This window comes from Geotrypetes seraphini, chromosome 10, assembly GCF_902459505.1.
Source record: "Geotrypetes seraphini chromosome 10, aGeoSer1.1, whole genome shotgun sequence".
In the NCBI taxonomy this organism is placed as follows: domain Eukaryota; kingdom Metazoa; phylum Chordata; class Amphibia; order Gymnophiona; family Dermophiidae; genus Geotrypetes; species Geotrypetes seraphini.
The window spans coordinates 66942240-66966165 of NC_047093.1; the positions used below are offsets into that span (position 1 = coordinate 66942240).

General features: G+C 45.2%; 1 protein-coding gene across 7 annotated transcripts in view; it reads right to left on the reverse strand.

Moving 5' to 3' along the window:
• TTLL11 (tubulin tyrosine ligase like 11) overlaps nt 1-23926 on the reverse strand; it is a 247354-nt gene that overhangs the window by 156873 nt on the left and 66555 nt on the right. For all 7 annotated transcript variants that reach the window (XM_033961090.1, XM_033961092.1, XM_033961094.1 and 4 more), the window contains one exon: nt 10620-10738. In XM_033961090.1, coding sequence (XP_033816981.1) covers nt 10620-10738 — 119 coding nt within the window. The remainder of the gene's footprint in view (nt 1-10619; nt 10739-23926) is intronic.

Here is a 23926-nt window from a genome sequence, read left to right on the forward strand (position 1 = left end):
CCCCTGACTCCTACTCTCTCAGAGATCCCACATGAATATCCCATTTTCTCTTGAAATCTAACACGCTGCTGGCCTCAATCACCCTCTGAGGCAGCTCGTTCCAATGATCTACCACCCTTTCAGTGAAGAAGTACTTCCTCGCATCACCCTGAAATTTCCCTCCCCTGATTTTCAGCGGGTGACCTCTGGTTACTGAGGGCCCTATAAGACTGAAGATATCATCTTTCACCTCTATACGCCCAGTAATATACTTAAAGGTCTCAATCATGTCCCCTCTCTCTCTTCGCTCCTCCAGTGAGTACATCCGCAGTTTTTTTAACCTTTCTTCATACGTGAGTTCCCTGAGCCCCAAAACCATCCTGGTAGCCATTCGCTGAACCGACTCAATTCTCAACACATCTTTTCGGTAGTGTGGTCTCCAGAATTGAACACAATACTCGAGATGAGGTCTCACCATGGATCTGTACAGCGGCATTATGACTTCAGGTTTTCTGCTGACAAAACCCCTACGGATACAGCCCATCATTTGTCTTGCCTTGGACGATGCCTTCTCTACTTGATTTGCAGCCTTCATATCGTCGCTAATGATCACTCCTAAATCACGTTCCATTGTTATCTATTGTTTTGCCTTTTGTCTTTGTTTTGTTCTATTTCTATCATTTAAATTTCTCCAGAATTCTACTGTTCAACGGCTCCCCCTTCTGCTTCTATTCCTTTCTCTCCTGTCTTCTACCTTCCAAAGTATTTAGATCAATGCTGTCTTGTTAAAATGTTTATTTTATTTTTATTTTTCCTCTAACTCTACTTTTCACTTCTCTATTACCCTCCAGGTACTTTAGTTAGATTGTGAGCCTTCGGGACAGTAAGGGAATTTTTCAAGTACCTTTCTTATTTCTAATCTTAATGTATATTTTCTGTAAACCGCTTAGAACCTAACGGATGTAGCGGTATATAAGAAATAAATTACATTACATTACATTTGTCCGGTCAATGTAGTAGGCCAAAGCCCGCTTACAGTTCAAAATATGCAAGGCAGTTTCTCCAGCATGAGAATGAGGTATAGGAAAAAAAACACTGGTAGAACAATTGACTGATTGAGATGAAATTCAGTGACAACTTTTGGAAGAAACTTTGAATGTGTAGGCAAAACCACCTTATCATGTTGAAAAACTGTGAAGGCTGAATCTGCCACTAATGCTTGTAACCCACTGACTCTCCTGGCAGAGGTGAGAGCAATAAAGAAAATCACTTTCCAGGTAAGAAACTTGAGATGAGCTGTGGCCATTGGTTCAAATGGTGGCTTCATCAAACTGGAAAGAACCACATTAAGGTCCCAGATGACAGGTGGAAGCTTGAGAGGTGGTTTCACATTGAAAAGTCCTTTCATAAACCTGGTGACCAAAGGATGAGCAGTCAGAGGTTTTCCCTTGACTGGTATGTGAAAAGCAGTAATAGCACTGAGATGGACTCTGATAGATGTAGTTTTGAGGCCAGAGTCAGACAGATGAAGACAGAGTTAGACAGAGTCAGACAGATGAAGAAGATAATCCAACACCAATTCCACTGCCAAAGATATTGGATCGTGATGATAAAGACGACACCAGGAAGAGAACCGAGTCCACTTTTGTTGGTAACATTGCTGAGTGGCTGGTTTCCTGGATGCATCCAGAATTTGACGAACAGGCTAAGAAAGATGTAAGAGAGATGGATTCAGCCCAAGAGAAATCAAGCTGTCAGATGTAGACATTGCAGGTTGGAATGTAGAAGCGACTCCTGATTCTGAGTGAGCAGAGTAGGAAATACTGGAATAGGCATGGGCTCCCTGAAGCTGAGTTGAAGTCGAAGGGAGAACCAATGTTGAATGGGCCACCGTGGAGCAATGAGAATTATGGTGGCTGCTTTTCTCTTGAGTCTGAACAAAATTCTCAACATGAGAGGAAGTGGAGGGAATGCATATAGAAACAGACCCGCCCAATCCAGAAGAAAAGCATCCACTGCCAGACGGAGAGGAGAGTAAAGTCTGGAGCAAAACTGGAGCAACTTGTGATTGTGAGGAGCCGCAAACAAGTCTATTTGAGGAGTGCCCCATTGAGCAAAGATGGACCAGAGAGTTGCAGTCGAGAGTCCATTCGTGAGGCTGAAGAATTCTGCTGAGGTTGTCTGCTAGGGAATTCTGCTTCCCCTGAATGTAGACAGCCTTCAAGAAGAGATTGCGAGCTGTCGCCCGTCCAGATTTTTTGGGCTTCCTGGCATAACAGGAGAGAGCCCCAGGCATAAGGGGATGCGTCCATTGTAATGACGTTGTGATGAGGGGGCAAGTGAAAAAGTAGACCTCTGGAGAGATTGGAAGAGGTCATCTACCACTGAAGCGACTGCAGAAGAGATGATGTCAGATATATTTTGTGAAAGACAATCCGTCGCTTGAGACCACTGAGAAGCAAGGGTCCACTAAGGAGTGCAAAGATGCAGCCTTGCCAGTGGTGTTACATGGACAGTTGAGGCCATGTGGCCTAGAAGAACCTTAATGTGTCTGGCAGAGATGGACTGAAGAGGAAGCAGCTGCTGACACAGAATGATGAGAGCCTGAAGGTAATCTGGAAGAAGAAATGCTCTCATGAGAGTGGTGGCTAGGATTGCCCCAATAAACTGCAGACATGGAGTCAGAATGAGATGTAATTTGGAGAAGTTGACTTCGAATTCTAGAACCTGGAGAAAAGAAATGGTCTGAGATGTTGCTTGGATCACTTCCTCAGATGAAACAGCCTTGATCAACCAGCAGTCCAGGTACGGAAAGACTTGAAGTCCATGTGATCGAAGAGATGTGGCTACCATAATCAGGCACTTCATGAAGACTCTGGGAGAAGATGCCAGGCCGAAGGGGAGGACCTTGTATTGTTAATGACAATGGTTGATTTGGAAACAAAGATACTTTCTGGAAGCCGGATGAATTGGAATATGTGTCTAGGCTTCCTTGAGAACCAGGAAGCATAGCCAGTCATTCTGATTGAGGAGAGGATAAAGCAGGGCGAGGGATAACATTCTGAATTTCTCCTTGACTAGAAATTGGTTGAGAGCTTTGAGATCCAGGATGAGTCTCAGTCCTCTGGTCTTCTTGGGAACTAAGAAGTAACAGGAGTAGAATCCCTGGACCTGCTGATTGAGGGGAACTTCTTCAATAGCATACAGCAGAAGAAGGGATTGCACCTACTGCAGAAGAAGGGAGGGCTGAGCAGGGTCCAAAGCAGACTCTCTTGAGGTCTCGGTGGGCGACACATTGGCCTCCAGTGACCACAACATGGTATGGTTCAATATCAGGAAAGGTTTCACTAAATCTACTACACTAACCAAAGTCCTCAAATTCAAGGACACAAATTTCAAAGAAATGGGAGACTTCGTTCACCAGGCGCTACAAAGCCAAGAAGAAACCGATAACGTGGAAGACATGTGGTCGACTTTGAAAGCAACCATACAAGAAGCAACAAACCGCTATGTAAAATCAGTAAGTAAACGGCGAAGGAACAATAAGCCACAGTGGTTTACTGCGGAGATCTCAGACCTGATCAAGGAGAAGAAAAAAGCATTCATCTCTTACAAACAATCAGGGAAGCAGGACTCTAGAGCAGACTACCTGGCCAAATCAAAAGCCGTCAAAACAGCAGTCAGGGAGGCTAAATTCCTCATGGAGGAGTCTCTAGCAAAGAACATCCAGAAGGGAGATAAATCCTTCTTCAGGTATATCAGTGATAGAAGAAAAAACTCAGGCGGGATTGTACGTCTTAGGAAACCAGACGGAGACTATGTGGAAAAGGATTCGGAAAAAGCCCAACTATTAAATGAATACTTCTGCTCAGTCTTCACCCGAGAAGCGCCAGGGCTCGGCCCTCAGCTACAGACAAGGGTTGGCTCAGTTGACCCGTTTAGTAACTTTGAGTTTACGCCCAGCAGTGTCTACGGTGAGCTGTCAAAGCTCAAGGTTAACAAAGCAATGGGGCCGGACAACCTGCACCCCAGGGTGCTTAGGGAGCTGAGTGATGTCTTGGCGGAGCCACTGTCCGCGTTCTTCAACCTCTCCCTTAGTACAGGCAGCGTCCCGTTGGACTGGAGGACGGCTAACGTCATTCCACTCCACAAGAAAGGCTCAAAGATGGAGACAGCAAACTACAGACCAGTGAGTCTAACATCGATAGTGAGCAAACTAATGGAAACTCTAATCAAACACCAATTAGATAAGATCCTGGATGAAGAGAATCTACGGGATCCCCGACAACATGGATTTACTAAGGGGAGATCCTGCCAATCCAACCTGATCAGCTTCTTTGACTGGGTAACGGGGAAGCTGGATATTGGGGAGTCCCTGGACATCGTGTACCTGGACTTTAGCAAAGCATTCGATAGCGTACCACACCGCAGGTTACTGAGCAAGATGAGTTCTATAGGATTAGGTAACACATTGACGAAATGGGTTGGGAGCTGGCTTGGAGGTAGGCTCCAAAGGGTGGTGGTGAACGGCACCCCCTCCGAAATGACGGAGGTGATTAGTGGAGTACCACAGGGCTCAGTCTTGGGCCCAATCCTATTCAACATCTTTATAAGAGACTTGGCAGAAGGGCTTCGAGGTAAAATAACATTATTCGCTGATGACGCCAAACTGAGTAATGTAGTGGGCAAATGCACAACAGACGAAGATTCAGTGCCCGACAACATGATGCACGACCTACTCCTACTGGAGCGATGGTCTAGGACATGGCAACTCAACTTCAATGCCAAAAAATGCAAAGTTATGCACCTGGGCAGCCAGAATCCATGCAAGTCATATACCCTTAATGGCGAGATCCTAGCAAAAACGGTAGCAGAACGAGACTTGGGGGTAATCGTCAGTGAGGACATGAAGTCTGCCAATCAAGTGGAGCAGGCTTCGTCCAAGGCAAGACAAATCATGGGCTGCATACGAAGGGGTTTCGTCAGTCGTAAGGCGGAAGTCATTATGCCATTGTATAGATCCATGGTGAGGCCCCACCTGGAATACTGTGTGCAATTCTGGAGGCTGCATTATCGCAAGGATATGCTGAGACTGGAGTCGGTGCAAAGAATGGCCACCCGGATGGTCTCGGGACTCAAGGATCTACCATACGAAAAACGGCTTGACAAATTACAGCTATACTCGCTCGAGGAGCGCAGAGAGAGGGGGGACATGATCGAGATGTTCAAGTATCTTACGGGCCGCATCGAGGCGGAGGAAGATATCTTCTTTTTCAAGGGTCCCACGACAACAAGAGGGCATCCGTTGAAAATCAGGGGCGGGAAACTACGAGGTGACACCAGGAAATTCTTTTTCACTGAAAGAGTGGTTGATCGCTGGAATAGTCTTCCACTACAGGTGATTGAGGCCAGCAGCGTGCCTGATTTTAAGGCCAAATGGGATCGGCACATGGGATCTCTTCACAGGGCAAAGGTAGGGGAGGGACATTAAGGTGGGCAGACTAGATGGGCCGTGGGCCCTTATCTGCCGTCTATTTCTATGTTTCTATGTTTCTATGATTGTCTGCTGGAAGAGTCTGAAAATTTAGAGAGTAACCCTGACGAATGATGTTGAGAACCCAGAGGTCCGATGATGAGTTCCCAATGATTGATGTAGAACTGAAGATGACCTCCAATGGGCTGAGACAGTGTGAGAGAAGTTGAGATTGGCAATGCTCCTGAAAAACAGGTCAAAAAGGCTGTGTAGATTTAGGTGTTACTGCCTGCTGCTTTTGCTGTTGTTGACGTGGCTGTTGCTGTTGTTGCCTCTGCCTCCTAGGTTGAGACTGAGGTGGCGGCATAGGCTTTGCAGCAAAGCAACGTTGGTATGAAGACTGTTGCCTGAAAGGGCGAGCAAGTGGAGGTTTTTTCTTGGTTTTCACCAGAGTATCCCACCTGGTTTCATGGGCCGATAACTTTTGGGTGGTTGTATCTAAGGAAGCCCCAAAAAAGTTCATCGCCCAAACAAGGAGCATTAGCGAGCTGATCCTGGTGGTTAACATCAAGCTCCGATACCCTAAGCCAGGCTAGGCTCCACATTGCCACAGACATAGCCACAACATGAGATGTTAACTCAAAAGTGTCACAGATAGAGCGTACCATGTATTCGCGCAGCTGGAGCAAGTCAGAGATGTAATGTTGAAAAATCAGGTAAGTATTTCTGAAAAGTGGCTATTTGGTTGACCAAGTGTTTCAGATAGAAAGAGAAATGGAAGGCATAGTTGCCGGACTGGTTGGTGAGCATGGCATTTTGATATAATCGTTTGCCAAAGTGGTCCATTGCCTTGTCCTCTCTGCCAGGAGGGACAGAAGCATAGACACTGGCTCCTGCAGATTTTTTAAGTGTGGGCTTCACCAGGAGAGATTCATGGGGGAGCTGAGACTTGTCAAAGCCCGGAATGGGAACTACCCTATAGAGTGAATCAAGCTTGCGAGGAGCCACAGAGATGGTCAAAGGAGTTTCTAAATTCTTGGAAAAGGTCTCCCGCAAGATGTCATGGAGGGGGAGCTAAAGAAACTCCTTAGGTGGCTGCTCATAATCTAATGCATCTAAAAATTGTTTAGATTTTTTTGAGTCAGCTTCAAGGGGTATAGAAAGAATCTCTGACATGTCTTTCAAAAATTTGGAGAAAGAAGACTTATTCCTTTTTTGAGAAGGCTCTTGAGAAGATAGGAATTGAGAGTCTTCATCGGAAGAGACTTCATCATCAGAAAGAACAGGCTCTTCAGAATCACCCCAGAGATCAGAGTCCCGTGTGGGTGGAAGGCAGTGTCGAGCACAGGGTGTCGATGGTTCCATATGTTTCATCTTCTTCAAGGTCTTACCCGATTTGCCTGACACCTTCTCGGGAGATGTTTCTGAAGAACGGTGGGTGCTGAGCTGTCTCCAACATCGAGTCTCTAACCAACCTTGACGGCACCGATGAAGATTTTTGCAATGCCGGTGCCGAGTCTGTAGCTGTCGGTGCCGATATGGAAGACTCAGACCTGACTGTGACTGGCAATGGAGGAGCCGGCGATGCAATGGCAGGGAGTAAGATCTGTAATTGCTCCCTTAACTCCTCCTGCAGCACTTCTTGAATTTGCTGCTTGAGAGTGTGCACCAGTACTGCTGGCTTTTTTGCCGGTACTGTCGGAGTACCTCTGTGCTCCGGCGATAAGGAGGCCAATGTTGAGGCAGTCACCGCAATAGGAGCCAAAAGCTCACTGCTGAAGTAACCTGAGGACCGGAAAGAGTGAGGGAAGGCTTCTTAGCTGGCTTACCCACTCTATGCGACACCAAAGATGATTCCATCGACGTCGGATGTTGCAGTGTCGACTTCGATGCGGACCCCGATGCCGGTGCTAGTGTCGAATCACCCTCCATAACAAGGCCAAAGAGGAGACGTTGCTGAATCTGACTATTTTTAAGGGTCCTCTTCTGGAGGGAGGAACAACGAGTGCAAGATTCACCCTGTGCTCCGGCCCCAGACACTGGAGGCACCAGCAATGCAGATCTGTGATGGAAATAGGGTGAGCACATCATCCGCACTTCTTAAAACCTGTTTGAGGACGGGACATTGAAGGAAAAATGGCCTTCGCAAAATCGAAGCTAAAAGCTTGAGGAGTGGAACAGGCTGAGCCGAACCTGTGAAAGCGAGAAAGTAAATTTTTTTTTTTCTGTAAAAAAGAAAGAAAAATGAATACATTAAATTACATTTGGGATTTCTATTCCGCCATTACCTTGCGGTTCAAGGCGGCTTACAAAAGATTTATAAACGGGGGTTACAAAGGGAGAATAATTGATTTACTAGAGTAGTAAAGAGTAGGTCTTTTGACAATTTTTGGATTGTTAAGATTAGAGGTGGTTTACAGGAGATTTATGAAAGGGGGTTATAATGGAATCAAAATTATCATAACTAGGGTAGTAAAGAGTAGATCCTTTGTCAGTGTTTGCGTTTTTAAGAGTACGTGGAGTTAGGGTTGTTTCAGGAATTTCTTGAAAAGTATTGTTTTTATTTCTTTTTTGAATGACTTGTAGTCTGGGGTGGTTATCAGAAGGTTGGAGATCTGGTTGTCTAGCCTTGCGGCTTCAGTGGCTAGGAGGCCATCGTGTGATCGTTTTACTTCTTTGATCGGGGGAGGTATGAATGGGGAATGCGTTTTTCTGTGTCTGGTTGTGGATGCTTGGATGAGGCGGTCGTTCAGATAGGATGGGCTGTCTCCGTTTAGTGTTTTAAATAACATGCAGTAGAATTTAAATTGAATTCTTTCTTGGATTGGTAGCCAATGTGATTTGATGTAAGCTTCTGTGATATGGTCATGTTTTCTTAATGAGTAGATGAGTCTCAAAGCTGTATTTTGGATTGTTTGTAGTTGTTTGGTCATAGTAGCTGAAAAACAAAAGAACCAGAGGTCCAACTTCGTCTGCAGTGAAAAAACAGACCAGAGCAAACAAACCAAAACTGCAGATTTGTACACGGTGCAGGCAAATTTTATTTTGACAAATAAATCTTAACTAAAAACCTTTTACCAGACGGGGGACCCAACACGGTCCGTGTTTCGGACAACCTTCATCAGGGGTCCATGGTAATAAAGGTAAAAAGAAAAATATCACAAAAAGAAGCCTGGAAAAATAGTGTTTGGTAGCACACCAGTGAATCTCCGAAATGCACTACAAGTTCGTCACAGTGACGAACTTGTAGTGCATTTCGGAGATTCACTGGTGTGCTACCAAACGCTATTTTTCCAGGCTTCTTTTTGTGATATTTTTCTTTTTACCTTTATTACCATGGACCCCTGATGAAGGTTGTCCGAAACACGGACCGTGTTGGGTCCCCCGTCTGGTAAAAGGTTTTTAATTAAGATTTATTTGTCAAAATAAAATTTGCCTGCACCGTGTACAAATCTGCAGTTTTGGTTTGTTTGCTCTGGTCATAGTAGCTGGGCATGGAAGGAAGAGGATGTTGCAGTAGTCCAGCATACCTAGGATTAGGGATTGTACTATAAATTGGAATTATGTTCTTTCAAAGAATTTCTGGACTAGTCTCAGGTTTCTCATGATTGCGAAGGATTTCTATATTGTCTTATTTATTTGCGGTTGCATGGTACAGCATCTGTCTATAGTCATTCCTAGTAGTTTTATGGTGGTTTGGATGGGGTAGTTGATTGAGTTTAGTTCTAAGTTGGTTATAGTATGGACTTTGTCATTTTCGAGGAGGATGAATTTGGTTTTGTCTGGGTTGAGTTTAATTTTGTGATCTTTCATCCAGGTCGTAACTGTTTCTAGTGTTCTATGTAGTATATTTATGGCCTTTGGCTGATCGTATGGTATTAGAATGGTAATGTCATCCGCATAACTATAGGAAGTTATGCCTAGATTGTCCAGGCATAAAAGTAAAAAAACAAGCCGCGTGAGCGGGAAGGCAGCGGAAAACTATCAACAGCCATTGATGAGCGACGACTTAGCTCCACGGAAACTAAGAAACTGAAGGACCGTGCACCCTACATTGGGCGGGAAGGCACTTGTGCATGCATGGTTCGGGCTATTGCAAACTTTCTAAACACTTAAAGTGGCAATGCTCTTTTGAAGTGGTCCATACCGGGGCTCCGTCGGTGACATCACCCATACGTGAGAATATGCTGCCTGCTTGTCCTGGGATAAACTGTTTTCCGGCGGTTTAGCCTGTATGCAGTTTAGTGAAGGATTATTAAAACAAATTATCTCCATCTTTAGGAGGTTTCTAGCAATCTTCAACACTGACATGCAAATGGGCTCTTCAACACTGAAAAGAGCCCTCCAGTGGATTCTTAAAAAATGATGAGCCATTTTTTTTTAAGTGGCATCGACTTTTGGTGACTAAAAAAGCGACTAGTCAAGGAGTGCCGGTCAGTGTCAGAAACTGCTAGAAAACTCATCTGTGTTGTGATGCAGCAGGAGAGGCCTTAAAAAACTTGGACCAATCAGAGCTTCAGGTCCCTCCTCAGATGCATCAAGAAGGCTCCTAGGGCTCTGATTGGCCTGGACACCCCATAGGCGGGGCCTTAGGCATTCAGGCCAATCAGAGCCTTAGGAGCTTCCTGATGCACACCCTGAGGCAGCAGATTTGTGAAACACTGGCCACCATCGGTATACCGATCAGCTGAAGATAAATGGAAATATATTTTTCTTCTATCTTTTTGTGTCTTCCGTAGCACAGCACAGCATAGAGCTTTTTTAAATTTTGTTGAAGGTTTCTTTTGCCAATGAGGTGACCGCTCAACCACCTTTAGAAAACCACTTTTGTGGAGGTGGGAGGGCCCTTGTCTGAGGCTTTTTCTTTCTGTTTTAATTTGTTGTAAAGCCTCTGCTGTTCTTACATTATATTACTGGACATCAAGCATCAATTGTAATTGAAAGTGTTACTATATAATATATTATATTATTCCCTGCCAAGAACTGTAGAGAGCCGCAGGCCAGAATATTTTAAATTAATATAATAAACATGCATCAGTGAACATTTTCTTTTCTATAAATATAGATCTTTTTATTTTCTTTTGAGAAGCCTAGCAAAATCTAGGCGCCAACAATATAAAAACATAATTTTCTGATTACGTTTGGGGTGCATGGTATCAATACTCACTGTTTCTGAATGTTCTTTTTTTTCATGGGATCCACTAGACGGAGTGTGTCTCGGATAACTGCTACTTTCACTTCTTCATCAACGAGACTTGGAATATATTCGACCACTCCTGGGGAAAGCTTCAAATTATAGAAGAACACAGTACAGCAATTACTATACTATAATTCCTCAGCACATAATGTTCGTCCATAGCCTCTTGAAATTCTACCCTTTAAGGGCCTGATATTCAACATAGCCGATTCCTAAATTTAGGCACCCAAGTTAAATGCCTAAATTTGTCTCCTATTTTCATCTAAAAGTTCACCTAAATTTAGAAACCTAAAAAGTTTTGCTCTTAAATTTAGGATTGCCACTCATTTGCTCAGAATTAGAAGCCTAATTTAGGTGCCTAAAATGCATCTCTGTGGTGACCCACTTTGTAGGCTTTTAAATTTAGAAGCCTAGTAAAATCAGGAGCATAACGTTAGGCATCAAGCTGTAATAAATTTTAAAATAGGCCAATTCAGGAGCCATAGAAAGGGGAATTTTTAAAACCATTTCGGTATTTACCCAAACAAATCATCAGTCTGAAAACTGCTTTCCCACAATGAAGCTGAAACTACCTATCTTATTTTGTCATGTCTGTCAGGGGATGAAGAGTACATGTGTAAGGAAAAATTATGTCTTATCTGATAATTTTTTTCCTTTAGTCATACTAGACAAGTCCAGAACAAGTGCATGTTATGTCCATCAACCAGCAGATAAAGACAGAGCAAGAAAGTAGCTCCATATGCTTTTCCCTTAAAAGAATTATGTAACCATAAAATGCTCAGTGTCATTTCATAATGAATAGTTGAGGCATAACACCACTTTCAGCTACTAACCAGGTAGGCATAGACATGCAATACTTCCATTAGGTTAACAGATGCATTATGCATAATACATCATAGCAATATCAACAAGAAACAATACTCTACAGTAGGGAACAAAGAAGGCAGTACCAGAGGTGGCCCACTAGGGAAGAATTAACTATAAATAACTGCTAGCAGAAAAGTATTACTAGATGCAGCATAACACAAATAGGAATGGAAGGAAGAGAATCTCCCTATGAAACTGGAGGGGGTGTCTTAAGTTGTTTGCCCTTTTTTCAGCTTCTGTAGCACCAAGACCATGAGTATGTTGAAAGAAAGGACTCCTTGCTCCCCAGTTCATTGTGATACAACGGGAATTGATATGATAGTAAAGAAGGGAATGCACCAGAAGATTCCTGAGAAATGTAGTCCAAAAGACAGAAATGGAGTATGGCAAAGGAAATGAAGTAAAAAGGATTAAGATATGGCATACTTGCAATATGCACGATGGTTATGATTTATTCATTTATAATCTGCTTAAACCTAAGTAAAATACAAAGAAAGGCAGGTGCCCATCCATCTATGTAGAATGAACAACTCTGAAGGCAATGCAAAGCTAGAATTGAAAATGGAAAAGGGAAATAGCTGAGTTAGGCAGAGAAGGGAACACTGTTCACTAGTCAGGACAAAAAAAAAGTCCATAATAGAGTGTGAAATAGTGTTGCCTGATTCAGGAAAAAAAATTTTGATTCGATTCAGCCTACTGAATTGGTTTTTCAATTCGATTTGATTCGATTTTCCTGCCCAATTGGGTGTTTTTTTCAAACATCCTGGTGGGTTTATTTTATAGCCTCTTCGCCCCCTTTGCCTTCTCCTAATCACACTGGCGCTGTGGTATAAACAAAATAAACAAATAAAAAATATTTTTCCTCTCTCTGTTAAATCTTAGCTCACATTTGTGGTCTAACACCAACTCTGGCAGGATACACGTTTCAAATCTGACATATTGTAATCACAAAACAGAAAATAAAATTATTTTTTCTACCTTTTGTTGTTTGGTCATTATTCAAATCTTGTTGGTCCCAGGCTCTGGTTGTCTTCTGATAACTTGCTTGCCAGGGTCTCCTTCTTTCTCTGTGCTAACCATCCATCTGCCATCTCTGTCCTCCCCTTCCGTTTCCCTTCCCTCCCCCGGAATATAACCATGCGCATTATATTCGTGAGCACGTTATCCCCCTTTTTTTTTTTACATAGTTACACCTCCCCCCGACGTCCAATTCACCCCGCAGGACCGCTCGCACCCCCACCCCGAAGGACCGCTCGCGCTCGAACACGCACCCACACCCCCACCCCGAAGGACCGCTTGCACCCCCACAGCCTCCCCACCCCCCCACCCCCATCATGTAGAAGCTGCCTACCGTCGTCCTGCTGCTTCCTCTGCCGGCGGTCCTGCCGGTCTCTGATGTCAGAGAAAGGGCGGGACCGCCGGAAGAGGAAGCAGCGTAGACGCAGGGCTAAGAGAAGGGGCAGGACCGCCGGCAGAGGAAGCAGCAGGATGACGGTAGGCAGCTTCTATATGATGGGGGGATGGGGAGGCTGTGGGGGTGCGAGCGGTCCTTCGGGGTGGGGGTGCGGGTTCGAGCGCGAGCGGTCTTTCGGGGTGGGGGTGCGAGCGGTCCTACGGGGGGGTGAATCAGATGTCGGGGGGGGGCATCAGGCTTTCAGGGTGGGGACAGGACTTCAAAGGGGGACAGGACTTCAAGGGGGAGAGGAGAGTCGGGGCGGGCTAAAGGAGAGTCGGGCTGGCCAGAGGAGAGTCGGGGCGGGCTAAAGGAGAGTCGGGCTGGCCAGAGGAGAGTCGGGGCGGGCGAAAGGAGAGTCGGGGCGGCATGCGCGGTATAGGGGTGTGTGCGGTATATAAAAATTTATTTACATAAATTACAGTTTCCCGTGCGCTATACCCATGTGCGCGTTTTACACGGGTGCACGGTATATGAGTGAAAATACGGTAATTGTTTAGTGTTAGGGGCTTCTTCAATGATGATGGAATGATGACATTTCTTAGCAGGTAAATTGCAAGTTGTGGCAGGGCTGTGAGAGGCCACCAGATATTCCCTGGCTCCCGCCACAGGCGCTAGATCCTGCATCTCTCTGGAGTACCGGTGGTAGGGGTTTTCTCAGTTAAGTTCAGCAACACTCTGAATACCAAAAGTTGCAAACAGAAAAGTGCTTTATTTCAGCCTCTGATTGGCCCAGGTTGTCTTCAATGGTGTCGAATCGCTTTCCTTTCAACGTGGATTTAAGTTTAGGACAGTGTTTTTCAACCTTTTTACACCTATGGACCAGCAAAAATAAAAGAATTATTCTGTGGACCGGCATCGGTCCATGGACCGGCGGTTGAAGAACACTGGGCTTAATCGTGGGCCAGACCCCCCCCCATCTCTACCCAATCTCCACCCCAGACCCCGTCCCCATAATAATACTAATTGCACCTTTCACATCCCGTGCCTCATCTGGAAGCCTTCCCCCCTGACGTTGCAACGTCAGAGAGAAGGCTTCCGGTTCAGGCACAGGATGCCCGTAGAAGCTGCTGTCCGTGGCTTTGTGCACTGAATCAGTGAGGAAGAGGGAGCTGGCTTGAAGATAACGCCGCATCGATCGCACCGTGGACAGGCAGTTGAAGAACACTGTTTTGGGCCTGATGCACGTGCTGGCCCTGTGGACCGGCAGGAAATTTCTGTGGACCGGCACTGGTCCATGGACCGGTGGTTGAAGAACACTGGTTTAGGAAACAAGAAGTCAGCAGGGACCAAGTCAGGAGAGTAAAGTGGCTGAGGAAGAACTGTCATCGTGTTTTTTACGCAAAATTTGTGAATTTTTACGCATTCAAACACCTTCCATGACTCATGAAATGTTCACCATAAGTCACTTTCAACATTTCATAAGTTTCTGTAGCAGTCTAACCCAATTTAAACAAACTTCACGCTGTTAGGCTGTTCAATCATGAAACACATTTTCACAAAAACTGCTTGGAGAAGACAGATATCAACATGCTGTGGTTTAATTACCCCTACCCTATTGTTTTTTCCACTTTCTACCATAAACTGAAAATTGTAATTTTTACTCTTTCCCTCCCGACTCATGTCTGTTTTATATGAAAATGTATTGTTAAATTCTTTGTTTCTTTTTACTCTACTATATTTTGACTTTGTACATCGCTTAGTAATTCAAATAAGCGATTTATCAAATATATTAATAAACTTGGAAACAAACAGAAAAAAGGAGGTTACTCATAAGGTTTCAAGCTACTCAACGCTCCTAGTGCATCTCAAAAGAACTTCCCACTGGCACGCAATTCAAAGTGTCCTGGAACTTTTTTAACAGACTTCATACATAATATATAATTAACAGGTTACAGTTTGTCATAGTTACTGCACAAGCTTTTCGTTACAAGTTGTTATCCTAACTCGACTCATACAAGAGATCTAATACTAATATACACAATATACAGGTTACAATTTGCCATAGTTATGGTGCAAGGTTTTTAATACAAGTTTTTATCCTAACTCCAGGACAGCATTGGAAGGGTTGCTTGAGAGAAGAGTCTCCTCCCACCATCCCAAGCATTCTACTCAGAACAGGCTCCCCCTCCCCCTAAAAAAGCCGATGGTCCGGTGACCTCGATCAATGCTCCCTCTAAGAGGTACTGTAATTCAATGCCACTTAATTAGTACTGAACAATACCTTCCAATAGAGAGTACTAATTTACATACTGCAATCTTATTGCAATTTCATACAGCTTTATGTAAACTGCTTAACATATAGCAGCTCCAAGTGTATGAAATTTTTTTGTATGAACCTTCAGAATGCAGTTGGGCACTGAGTCCTTCCAACTGCTAAAGTCTTCATCAGTCCAACTTTTATTGAAAATATCTATAAATTGATTTCTTCATCCTTTTAAACTTTTTTATTTTTTGTGAAGTTTTTAGTTGTGCAACAATTCATATAAAAGTCAATTTAAACCACTTAGCTTTTGATTTTGTTTTTTCAAATCTCATCAAAACCACCTCTCCCGACATGCATGCCTCTTCCAAAAACCTGATGGTGCAGAGGAACCCCCCCCCCCCCAACACAAACACAGCTAGGCAGGGCCAGGCCCAGCCCAGCCAACTAAGTTATGCCAGGCCCAGCACACCCAAAGGCTCCCTAAGTCACTTAAAAGTTTTGAAGCAGAAGCGATGCTGATTTGTTCCTGCTTCTTAGACCTCCATCTTGAAAATGGCAGTCTCCGCCCAGTACAGTGCATCCTGGGATGTGCTGGGCAGGGCTTAAATGCCATATAAGCAGTGTGCTGGGTTGGGTGCTGCCATTAGGTCATTACTCCTGCTTCCAACTTTTAAGATACAATGTGTGGGGTGAGGTGGTTGGGCTACCCACCACACCATCAGGAAGGCCTAAGTCAGAGAGCTGGGCTGGGCTGGTTTGGCCTTGCCGAGGGGGAGGGACTCAGAGGGAGTTGGAGACCAATAGACCACCAGGACCCTTTCTTAGTTTTGAGGGGGTAGGTTCAGGAAGCCATTAGATTTATTTATTTTTTAAAATTTAGGAAAGGGATTGCAGGTAAGGGGCTGCAGCATGCTTTCTTCTCCCCCCCCCCCCTCATATCAGCTTTCCTATCAGTGTCTGAGCCAATCAGCACTCAGGTATTGACAGGAAAATTAAAGCAAAGTACCAAGCAACTAATTAATGTTGCAATTTCAATGTGACATTAGTTTGCATGCTCATTATTCTGAGTATGCTGCAGTGATTTTTCTATGCTAGACGTGCGGTAGAGTTTTCCTTTACCGTGAATCTTTGAGATTCAGGCCTTAAGTGAGTCCCTGAGGCAATGGGAGATAAAATGACTCACCCAAGGTCACAGAGTATCACAGTGGCAGAAGGCAGGATATGCTCCCTTTCCTGGTCTCAGACCATTACTCTAACCACTCTCAAAAAGGCTAAAGGAAACTGCTAGCTGAGATAAAGCATTCTATAATTAACACACATACATTAAAAAGAGTTTCATGCATTTCATTACTATGGTGGCGGGGCCAGGGATAAGCCTAGCGCTGGTAACCCGGCTCCCGCCCCAGGCGTAGGACGGAGCGCTCCCAGGAGGACTCCCACTGGATAATCAGTAGAATAATTATTAGACTGCTTTCTGGGTAAAGTTCAGCTTTTATCTTTATTACCCCTAGTTCCAAGCACTGGGGTTCCAGTAGTCCCTCTGGCTGAGTGGACTTAACAGAAATCATACATTCACAAGGCTTCTTCCTTATAATATAGTCCAGCCTGCTGCTCAGGCAAAAAGCCAAAAATAAACCAAAACGTTTTCTCTTGAGTTTTACTACTTTTGTCTGCAGATACTTCAGGAAGCTTTTCTACCCGACACACCTGAAGTCCAATGCCCCCCACTACCCTTATGCTCCGGGGTAGGGGCTAGGGAACTTTATATAACCCAACCTTTTACAACTGGTGTAAGTCCCCTCCCAAAAGTTCCCTGCTTCAGGGTTACGTGATGTCAGGTCTCTGAGTTCCGTTCAAGCTTCTCGGGAAAGTTAATTAAGGTTCTCACCTCCTTCCCTTTATCTACAAGGCCTCTCTCTCAGGCTCTAATTGATGCATTCACACATGCTTACAGTTCTGCCTAAGGGAGAGAGAACGCTACACAAAATACATTCACTTTCATTCCCCTCCCCCATTCATACCTTATTGACTGTGATTCTACAGGAGATCCCAGGCTGCTAGATCGCATTCCATTTCACTGCTTCCAGATAGCTCTCCCTCTAATTCCATTAGGGACTCCTCGCTTTCTGAGCCAGGTAAGAACTCCCTTCAGGGGCAGCTAACGGCCAGCCCTGCCCTGGAAACCTTTCTCCTCCCTTGAACTTCTGCTTAGGAGCCAGAAGTCTGTTAGCTCGGGAGGGTTGTAAGACAGCCTGTGCTTTAGCTCTGGTCTGGGACAGAGAACTCCTAGCAGGCTCCTTCCTGCTCAGCACTTCTTGTTCTAGCAGTTCCTGAATTCCCTCCTGAATTCTCCCCTGTTTCTTCCCTGTATTCTCTCCTCTATTCTCTCGAGTGTTCCCAGCTGTGCTGATTTTATGCTGCAGGCTTGTTCCCACTCTCCCTCTGGGTTTGTCCTGCCTGTCAGCCCCACCCCTCTCATTAACCATGCCTGTGCTGGTTTTCTTTACTAGGGGTTTTGTTGGAGAACTGCCCAAGGAGTTATAAAAGGGATTATAGTGCCCTAAACCAGATGTTGTGGTTCCTGCCCTTCTCTCTCTGCCTTGCCCTGCCTGTTGGCTCTTGGTGATAGGAACAGGGTTACTGGGCAGCTTCCTGGGCTTAGGAATAGGGGCAGCCCTTTGCAAGGCAGGGTTTAAAACCGGGTTTAAACTGCTGACAGGCGCTTCCCTGTCACATACCCCCCCCCTCAAAACACTATCAGTCCTTTTATCCTTGGGCAGGGGTTTTACCCCTTCCTCCCGTCGTGATAGAATGTCCATGTTCTGCTTTCCCCAGGTTTGAGCTTCATCCACCCCCGTGGAACCCCAACCCTGGTTTCCTCGACCTGTTTCCTCTAACCTCTCTTCCTCCTGCAGATCTGGAAGGAAAACCTTCTCACAAATTAATTGGGCTATTCGCTCTCCTTCCCTTATCCTATAATCTTCCTCCCCTAAATTGAAGAGGAGCATCTCAGACTTCAAGAACAAATGGGATACCTATGTGGGATCCCTACGAGGTCATGCCAAGGGATAGGGTCACTAGGACTGAATGAGCGGGTCAGTAGAGTGACAGTATAATTACAATTATTCTTTAGGGGGTCAGTAGATTTAAGAGGGTGGGTAAATAGTGTGGGCAGACTTGATGGGCTATGGCCCTTATCTGCCGTCATCTTTCTATGTTTCTATGTTTCTATTTTTAGGGGCCCCCTATAGTCGGGGTCCACTACCCCTGCTCCTACACATAGCCCATGCCTAAGTGCCAATCCGGATCGAGGTGCTATTCTCCTGTAGCAACCCGGGGGTAAAGATACTTGTAAATATGTGTTTATGACCTCCCGGCCTCCCTTGGGTATTATCAGTTCTTGGGCACTGCTTAAATCAAAACCTGCGGCTTGGCTCGTAGCCTTATAGGGAGATCTCGCCCTATTAGATAGCCGCACAAATTTCAATCTTAACTCGCAGCTCTCCTTCTCAACAAGCCCCAGATCTACCACTCTTTCCCTCTCCTCCTGGTCCCGGATCCCGTTTGACTGTTCTCCTGGAACGGATCTGGAATGACAGGGCTTACATTCGTGGTACCAGATTTTAACTTCTTGTGGTAAAGAAGGCCAATAAAACTGAGCCTTCGCCTGGCTCAGGGTTTGGGCCTCCGAAAGATGACTCGTCTTGGGGTCCAGATGGGCGACCCAAAACATCCTCCTCCTAAAGGATTGGGGCACTACCAGATGTCTATGTTGCCTCCCCATTTCCTTATCCCAGGTTATGTAATATAATAGACCTCCTTCTATCTGGAACTGTCTGTACCTTCTCCCCGGCTGCCTCATTTGTGCCCAGATGTACCGTAAGGACCGATCGGTTCTCTGTTCTTGTCTTAGGGTCGGGAACTTCCGCATCACCTCCCATGGTTGCCAAGGCCTCCAAGACAGATCTCCCCCTGACCTTAATTCTTGGGAATATGTGACTTTGTCAGCCCTCCTTTCTGCCCGGGTTTTCTTAGTTTTCCGTGAGGGGGATCCCATAAGCTCATCCTCCCAAGGAAAGATTTCCCCCAGTTCTTCGTCTCAGGGCTCCCTCTGTCCTTGTAGTGTCCACCCCTCATTAGACATCTCTTCCCGCTTCCTCATACATTCCTGGAAACCTGACCATTCCCTCCCTAATATAAGATCATAGGGAGGTGTGGGCATTACTACTACCTCTAGGGGCTGCTTTTTCCCCCCATATTCCAACTATACTCTTCAGAGTTCATACGGAATGGTCGTGCCGTGCATACATTGAATTCTAGATATGCCTCTAGGTCTATCTACCTGCCCTCCCTTCTTATTCCGTATAGCCCTCCACAAGGCCCGAGAGACGCTCGACTGATTCGCCCCAGAGTCTAATAGAGCAGTAGCCGGAACTCCCCCTACCCTGACTGGCAGAAAGTATTCCCTCCCTTCCCTAGGGCCTGGGGATTCCTTCCTACTAGCCAGGTTCAGCTTCCCTTTACACTGTGTGCTCCGGTGACCCATTTTCCCACAGGAGAAACAGCGAAAGGTTCGATCCCTGGAGGTACTTTGATTATACCTACTCGGGGTGGTGTGACTAGACCCCCGTATTCGTGAGGTTTCCTCCCAGGGTGTTCGCCTAGACCATTGGGTTCTAGAGGGGACCTGAGCCTCCAGGAAGGCTTCAGCGATAGCAACAGTTTGACCCAGGGTTGGAGCTCCCTGCCTGGCTAACCAGTCTCGTAAAGAGCTTGGAACTGCTTCCATGAATTGTTCTCGCACCAGCTCTGCTATCACGGCTGGGAGACTTTGAAGAAAAGGGGTTAACCATCTCTCACAGAGACGTTTAAGCCTCTGCGCTAGGGCCTTGGGTCTCTCTCCAGGCTTCATTTTTAAGGCCCTGAACTGCATTCTGTACTGTTCTGGGGTATGTCCAAGATACTCTAATAGGATTTCTTTTAAGCACTTATAGTCCGAGGCTTGCTCAGCATTCAAAGTTCAGTAAGCCTCTAGCGCTCGTCCCACTAAGCAGGGAATAAGTTTTATCACCCACTGGTCCTGAGGCCAGTGAGATGCCCCAGCCACCCGCTCAAAAGCTAATAAAAAATCTTCAATATCGTCCTCCGGTGCTAGCTTATTCAGTCTAATAGGCTCCCCAAAGGAAGCTCCTACCGGGGCGCTGGTGGTTGGTTCAGTCACTTGCCGTTGTGCCAGCTTATGCCTAGCATGCACTTGTTCCCCAAGCATGTGAAGTAGCTCGGCATGGCGGGTTTGTTGGGAACTCTGATCGGCTATCCACAAGTCCATCTGTGTCCGTACCGACTCTCTCATCGCCTCTGCAAGCTGTCGCCGCTTGACCTCCCACGCTGTTGTAGGCTTGACCGACTCCATCTGGAAGGAAAGGGAAACGAGAACACAAACCAAGTGTGGCTCCTTAAGCACCTTTCCCCTCTCCCTTCCCAGAAACAGGAAACCTTTTACTTAGAATCCCTCACCAGCACCCTAAGGTACCCTTACCTCAGGCACTGATGAGTCTGCGCCTTTGGGTTTTTTCCTCCCCAGGATTCGATCTCCGTCTCCGCATACACTGTTCCTCCGGTCGCCTCTCCACCAGGATGCAGCTTGGCTCACTCCGGTCTCCGTCCGCCGACCCGGATCTCCGGCCTAGTAGCCACGCACTCCTGCAACACCTCTGTGGGACTCCACCAATACTCCAACCAAAATTGAGACTTTATCATTCACTGTCCAAACTAAAAAAAAAACTGTAATCCACAGGAAATTTAAAGTTACTGTTTTCAGTCTTCCAGTATTTGTGCAGCACTCACAACCTGCACCAAGCAGTATTGCAATTCCTCCCAGTTAGGCAATAGTACTTGCAATATCAATAAGCAATGTGCTTTCCACAGCCATAGTCAGTTCTTTAAACAAAAATTTTGAAAAAGCAAGCAAAAAAAAAATTCCACTGTTCCAGCAGTAGCCTGTGAGTGGCGCTACATCCCATCACTGCCACCATAATTCGCTCTGTGGCGGGGCCAGGGATAAGCCTAGCGCTGGCAAACCGGCTCCCGCCCCAGGCGTAGGACGGAGCGCTCCCAGGAGGACTCCCACTGGATAATCAGTAGAATAATTATTAGACTGCTTTCTGGGTAAAGTTCAGCTTTTATCTTTATTACCCCTAGTTCCAAGCACTGGGGTTCCAGTAGTCCCTCTGGCTGAGTGGACTTAACAGAAATCATACATTCACAAGGCTTCTTCCTTATAATATAGTCCAGCCTGCTGCTCAGGCAAAAAGCCAAAAATAAACCAAAACATTTTCTCTTGAGTTTTACTACTTTTGTCTGCAGATACTTCAGGAAGCTTTTCTACCCGACACACCTGAAGTCCAATGCCCCCCACTACCCTTATGCTCCGGGGTAGGGGCTAGGGAACTTTATATAACCCAACCTTTTACAACTGGTGTAAGTCCCCTCCCAAAAGTTCCCTGCTTCAGGGTTACGTGATGTCAGGTCTCTGAGTTCCGTTCAAGCTTCTCGGGAAAGTTAATTAGGGTTCTCACCTCCTTCCCTTTATCTACAAGGCCTCTCTCTCAGGCTCTAATTGATGCGTTCACACATGCTTACAGTTCTGCCTAAGGGAGAGAGAACGCTACACAAAATACATTCACTTTCATTCCCCTCCCCCATTCATACCTTATTGACTGTGATTCTACAGGAGATCCCAGGCTGCTAGATCGCACTCCATTTCACTGCTTCCAGATAGCTCTCCCTCTAATTCCATTAGGGACTCCTCGCTTTCTGAGACCAGGTAAGAACTCCCTTCAGGGGCAGCTAACGGCCAGCCCTGCCCTGGAAACCTTTCTCCTCCCTTGAACTTCTGCTTAGGAGCCAGAAGTCTGTTAGCTCGGGAGGGTTGTAAGACAGCCTGTGCTTTAGCGCTGGTCTGGGACAGAGAACTCCTAGCAGGCTCCTTCCTGCTCAGCACGGCACTTCTTGTTCTAGCAGTTCCTGAATTCCCTCCTGAATTCTCCCCTGTCTTCTTCCCTGTATTCTCTCCTCTATTCTCTCGAGTGTTCCCAGCTGTGCTGATTTTATGCTGCAGGCTTGTTCCCACTCTCCCTCTGGGTTCGTCCTGCCTGTCAGCCCTACCCCTCTCATTAACCATGCCTGTGCTGGTTTTCTTTACTAGGGGTTTTGTTGGAGAACTGCCCAAGGAGTTATAAAAGGGATTATAGTGCCCTAAACCAGATGTTGTGGTTCCTGCCCTTCTCTCTCTGCCTTGCCCTGCCTGTTGGCTCTTGGTGATAGGAACAGGGTTACTGGGCAGCTTCCTGGGCTTAGGAATAGGGGCAGCCCTTTGCAAGGCAGGGTTTAAAACCGGGTTTAAACTGCTGACAGGCGCTTCCCTGTCACACTATGCACGAGGGTAAATCAAAAAGTAAAGGAAAAATACATTTAACGGCTTTAATAGAAGTAATGTAAGCAATTGAACATATCACTTTTCCACATAATTCCCATGCAAGATGATACATTTGTTGTATCGTTCAACTAGCTCCTGCATTCCTGCAGAGATGTTTTTGGCTGCTCCCAAAATCAGGTGAGCACCACTTCGTTTATTTCATCATGTCTTTTGCTCTCCAGGTTGCAGTAATGTACCCATGTCTTGTCATTGGTGACAATTCTCTCCAGAATACTCAGATCTTCTTCATACCGTCTCAGGAACTGGGTCGCAACTTCCACACATTGTTGCTTATGCAGGTCACTAAGCTGTTTGGGAACCCATTGTGCGAAGACCTTCCTGTATACCAAGTCATCATGCATTATGGCAAATGCAGATCCATAGCTGATATAAAAATATGCAGCCATTTGAGACACCATCGGTCTTCTCTAATCAAGGCGCAATATTTTTTTTAAATTGTTTATTTCTATATTCAACAAAACTTACAAGAATACATCTTGCTACAATGAACACAGGGAGGCAAACAACACAGAAGAATTGTAAACTCATACATATGAAAATAAAAAGTATTTCTTTATCCCCTTCTTAGACCTCAATTTTTGGGGGGTGGTCATTCAAGAAAATATATGAGAGAAAAATTAAAGAAGAATTTAATTAACAAATAGGCTTAATGTATCTAAGCACCAGCTATTAAAGTTTCGTTATCCCTCAGTCCTTGATGATCTTCTTCACATCTAGGAATTCCTTCAGATGGTTTGGAGAAAAAAAAGTGTATTTGACTCCCAAATACTTAACCAAGCATTTGCAAGGGTATGCTAGAAGAAACGTTGCTCCCAAATTAATGGTATCTTGACGCATAAAAAGAAATTCTTTCCTCCGTTCTTGTGTAGTCTTTGCGACGTCAGGGTATATCCATATTTTCTGTTCCCCAAATAACTTTTGTGAGTTTTTAAAGAACAATTTCATAATCATGTTCACATCTTGTTCAAAAACAAATTATACTAAGAGCGTAGCTCTATCAGTGTCAACAGTTATTGTTTGTTCAAGAAGAGCAGTCACGTCAGCAAATTCTATTTCTTTATTTTTTATTTTTCTATCTTTCTCAATCTCATTCTCTCCTCCTTCTCTTCCAGGTATCTTCTTATTTGGTAAATAGTAAATTTTGTTTATTGGAGGAATACAATTTGAGGAAATCTTTAAATTTTCAATCAAATTTCTTTTCAATAAGTCAAAAGGCAATATACCCGGAATTTGGGGAAAATTTAAAATACGGA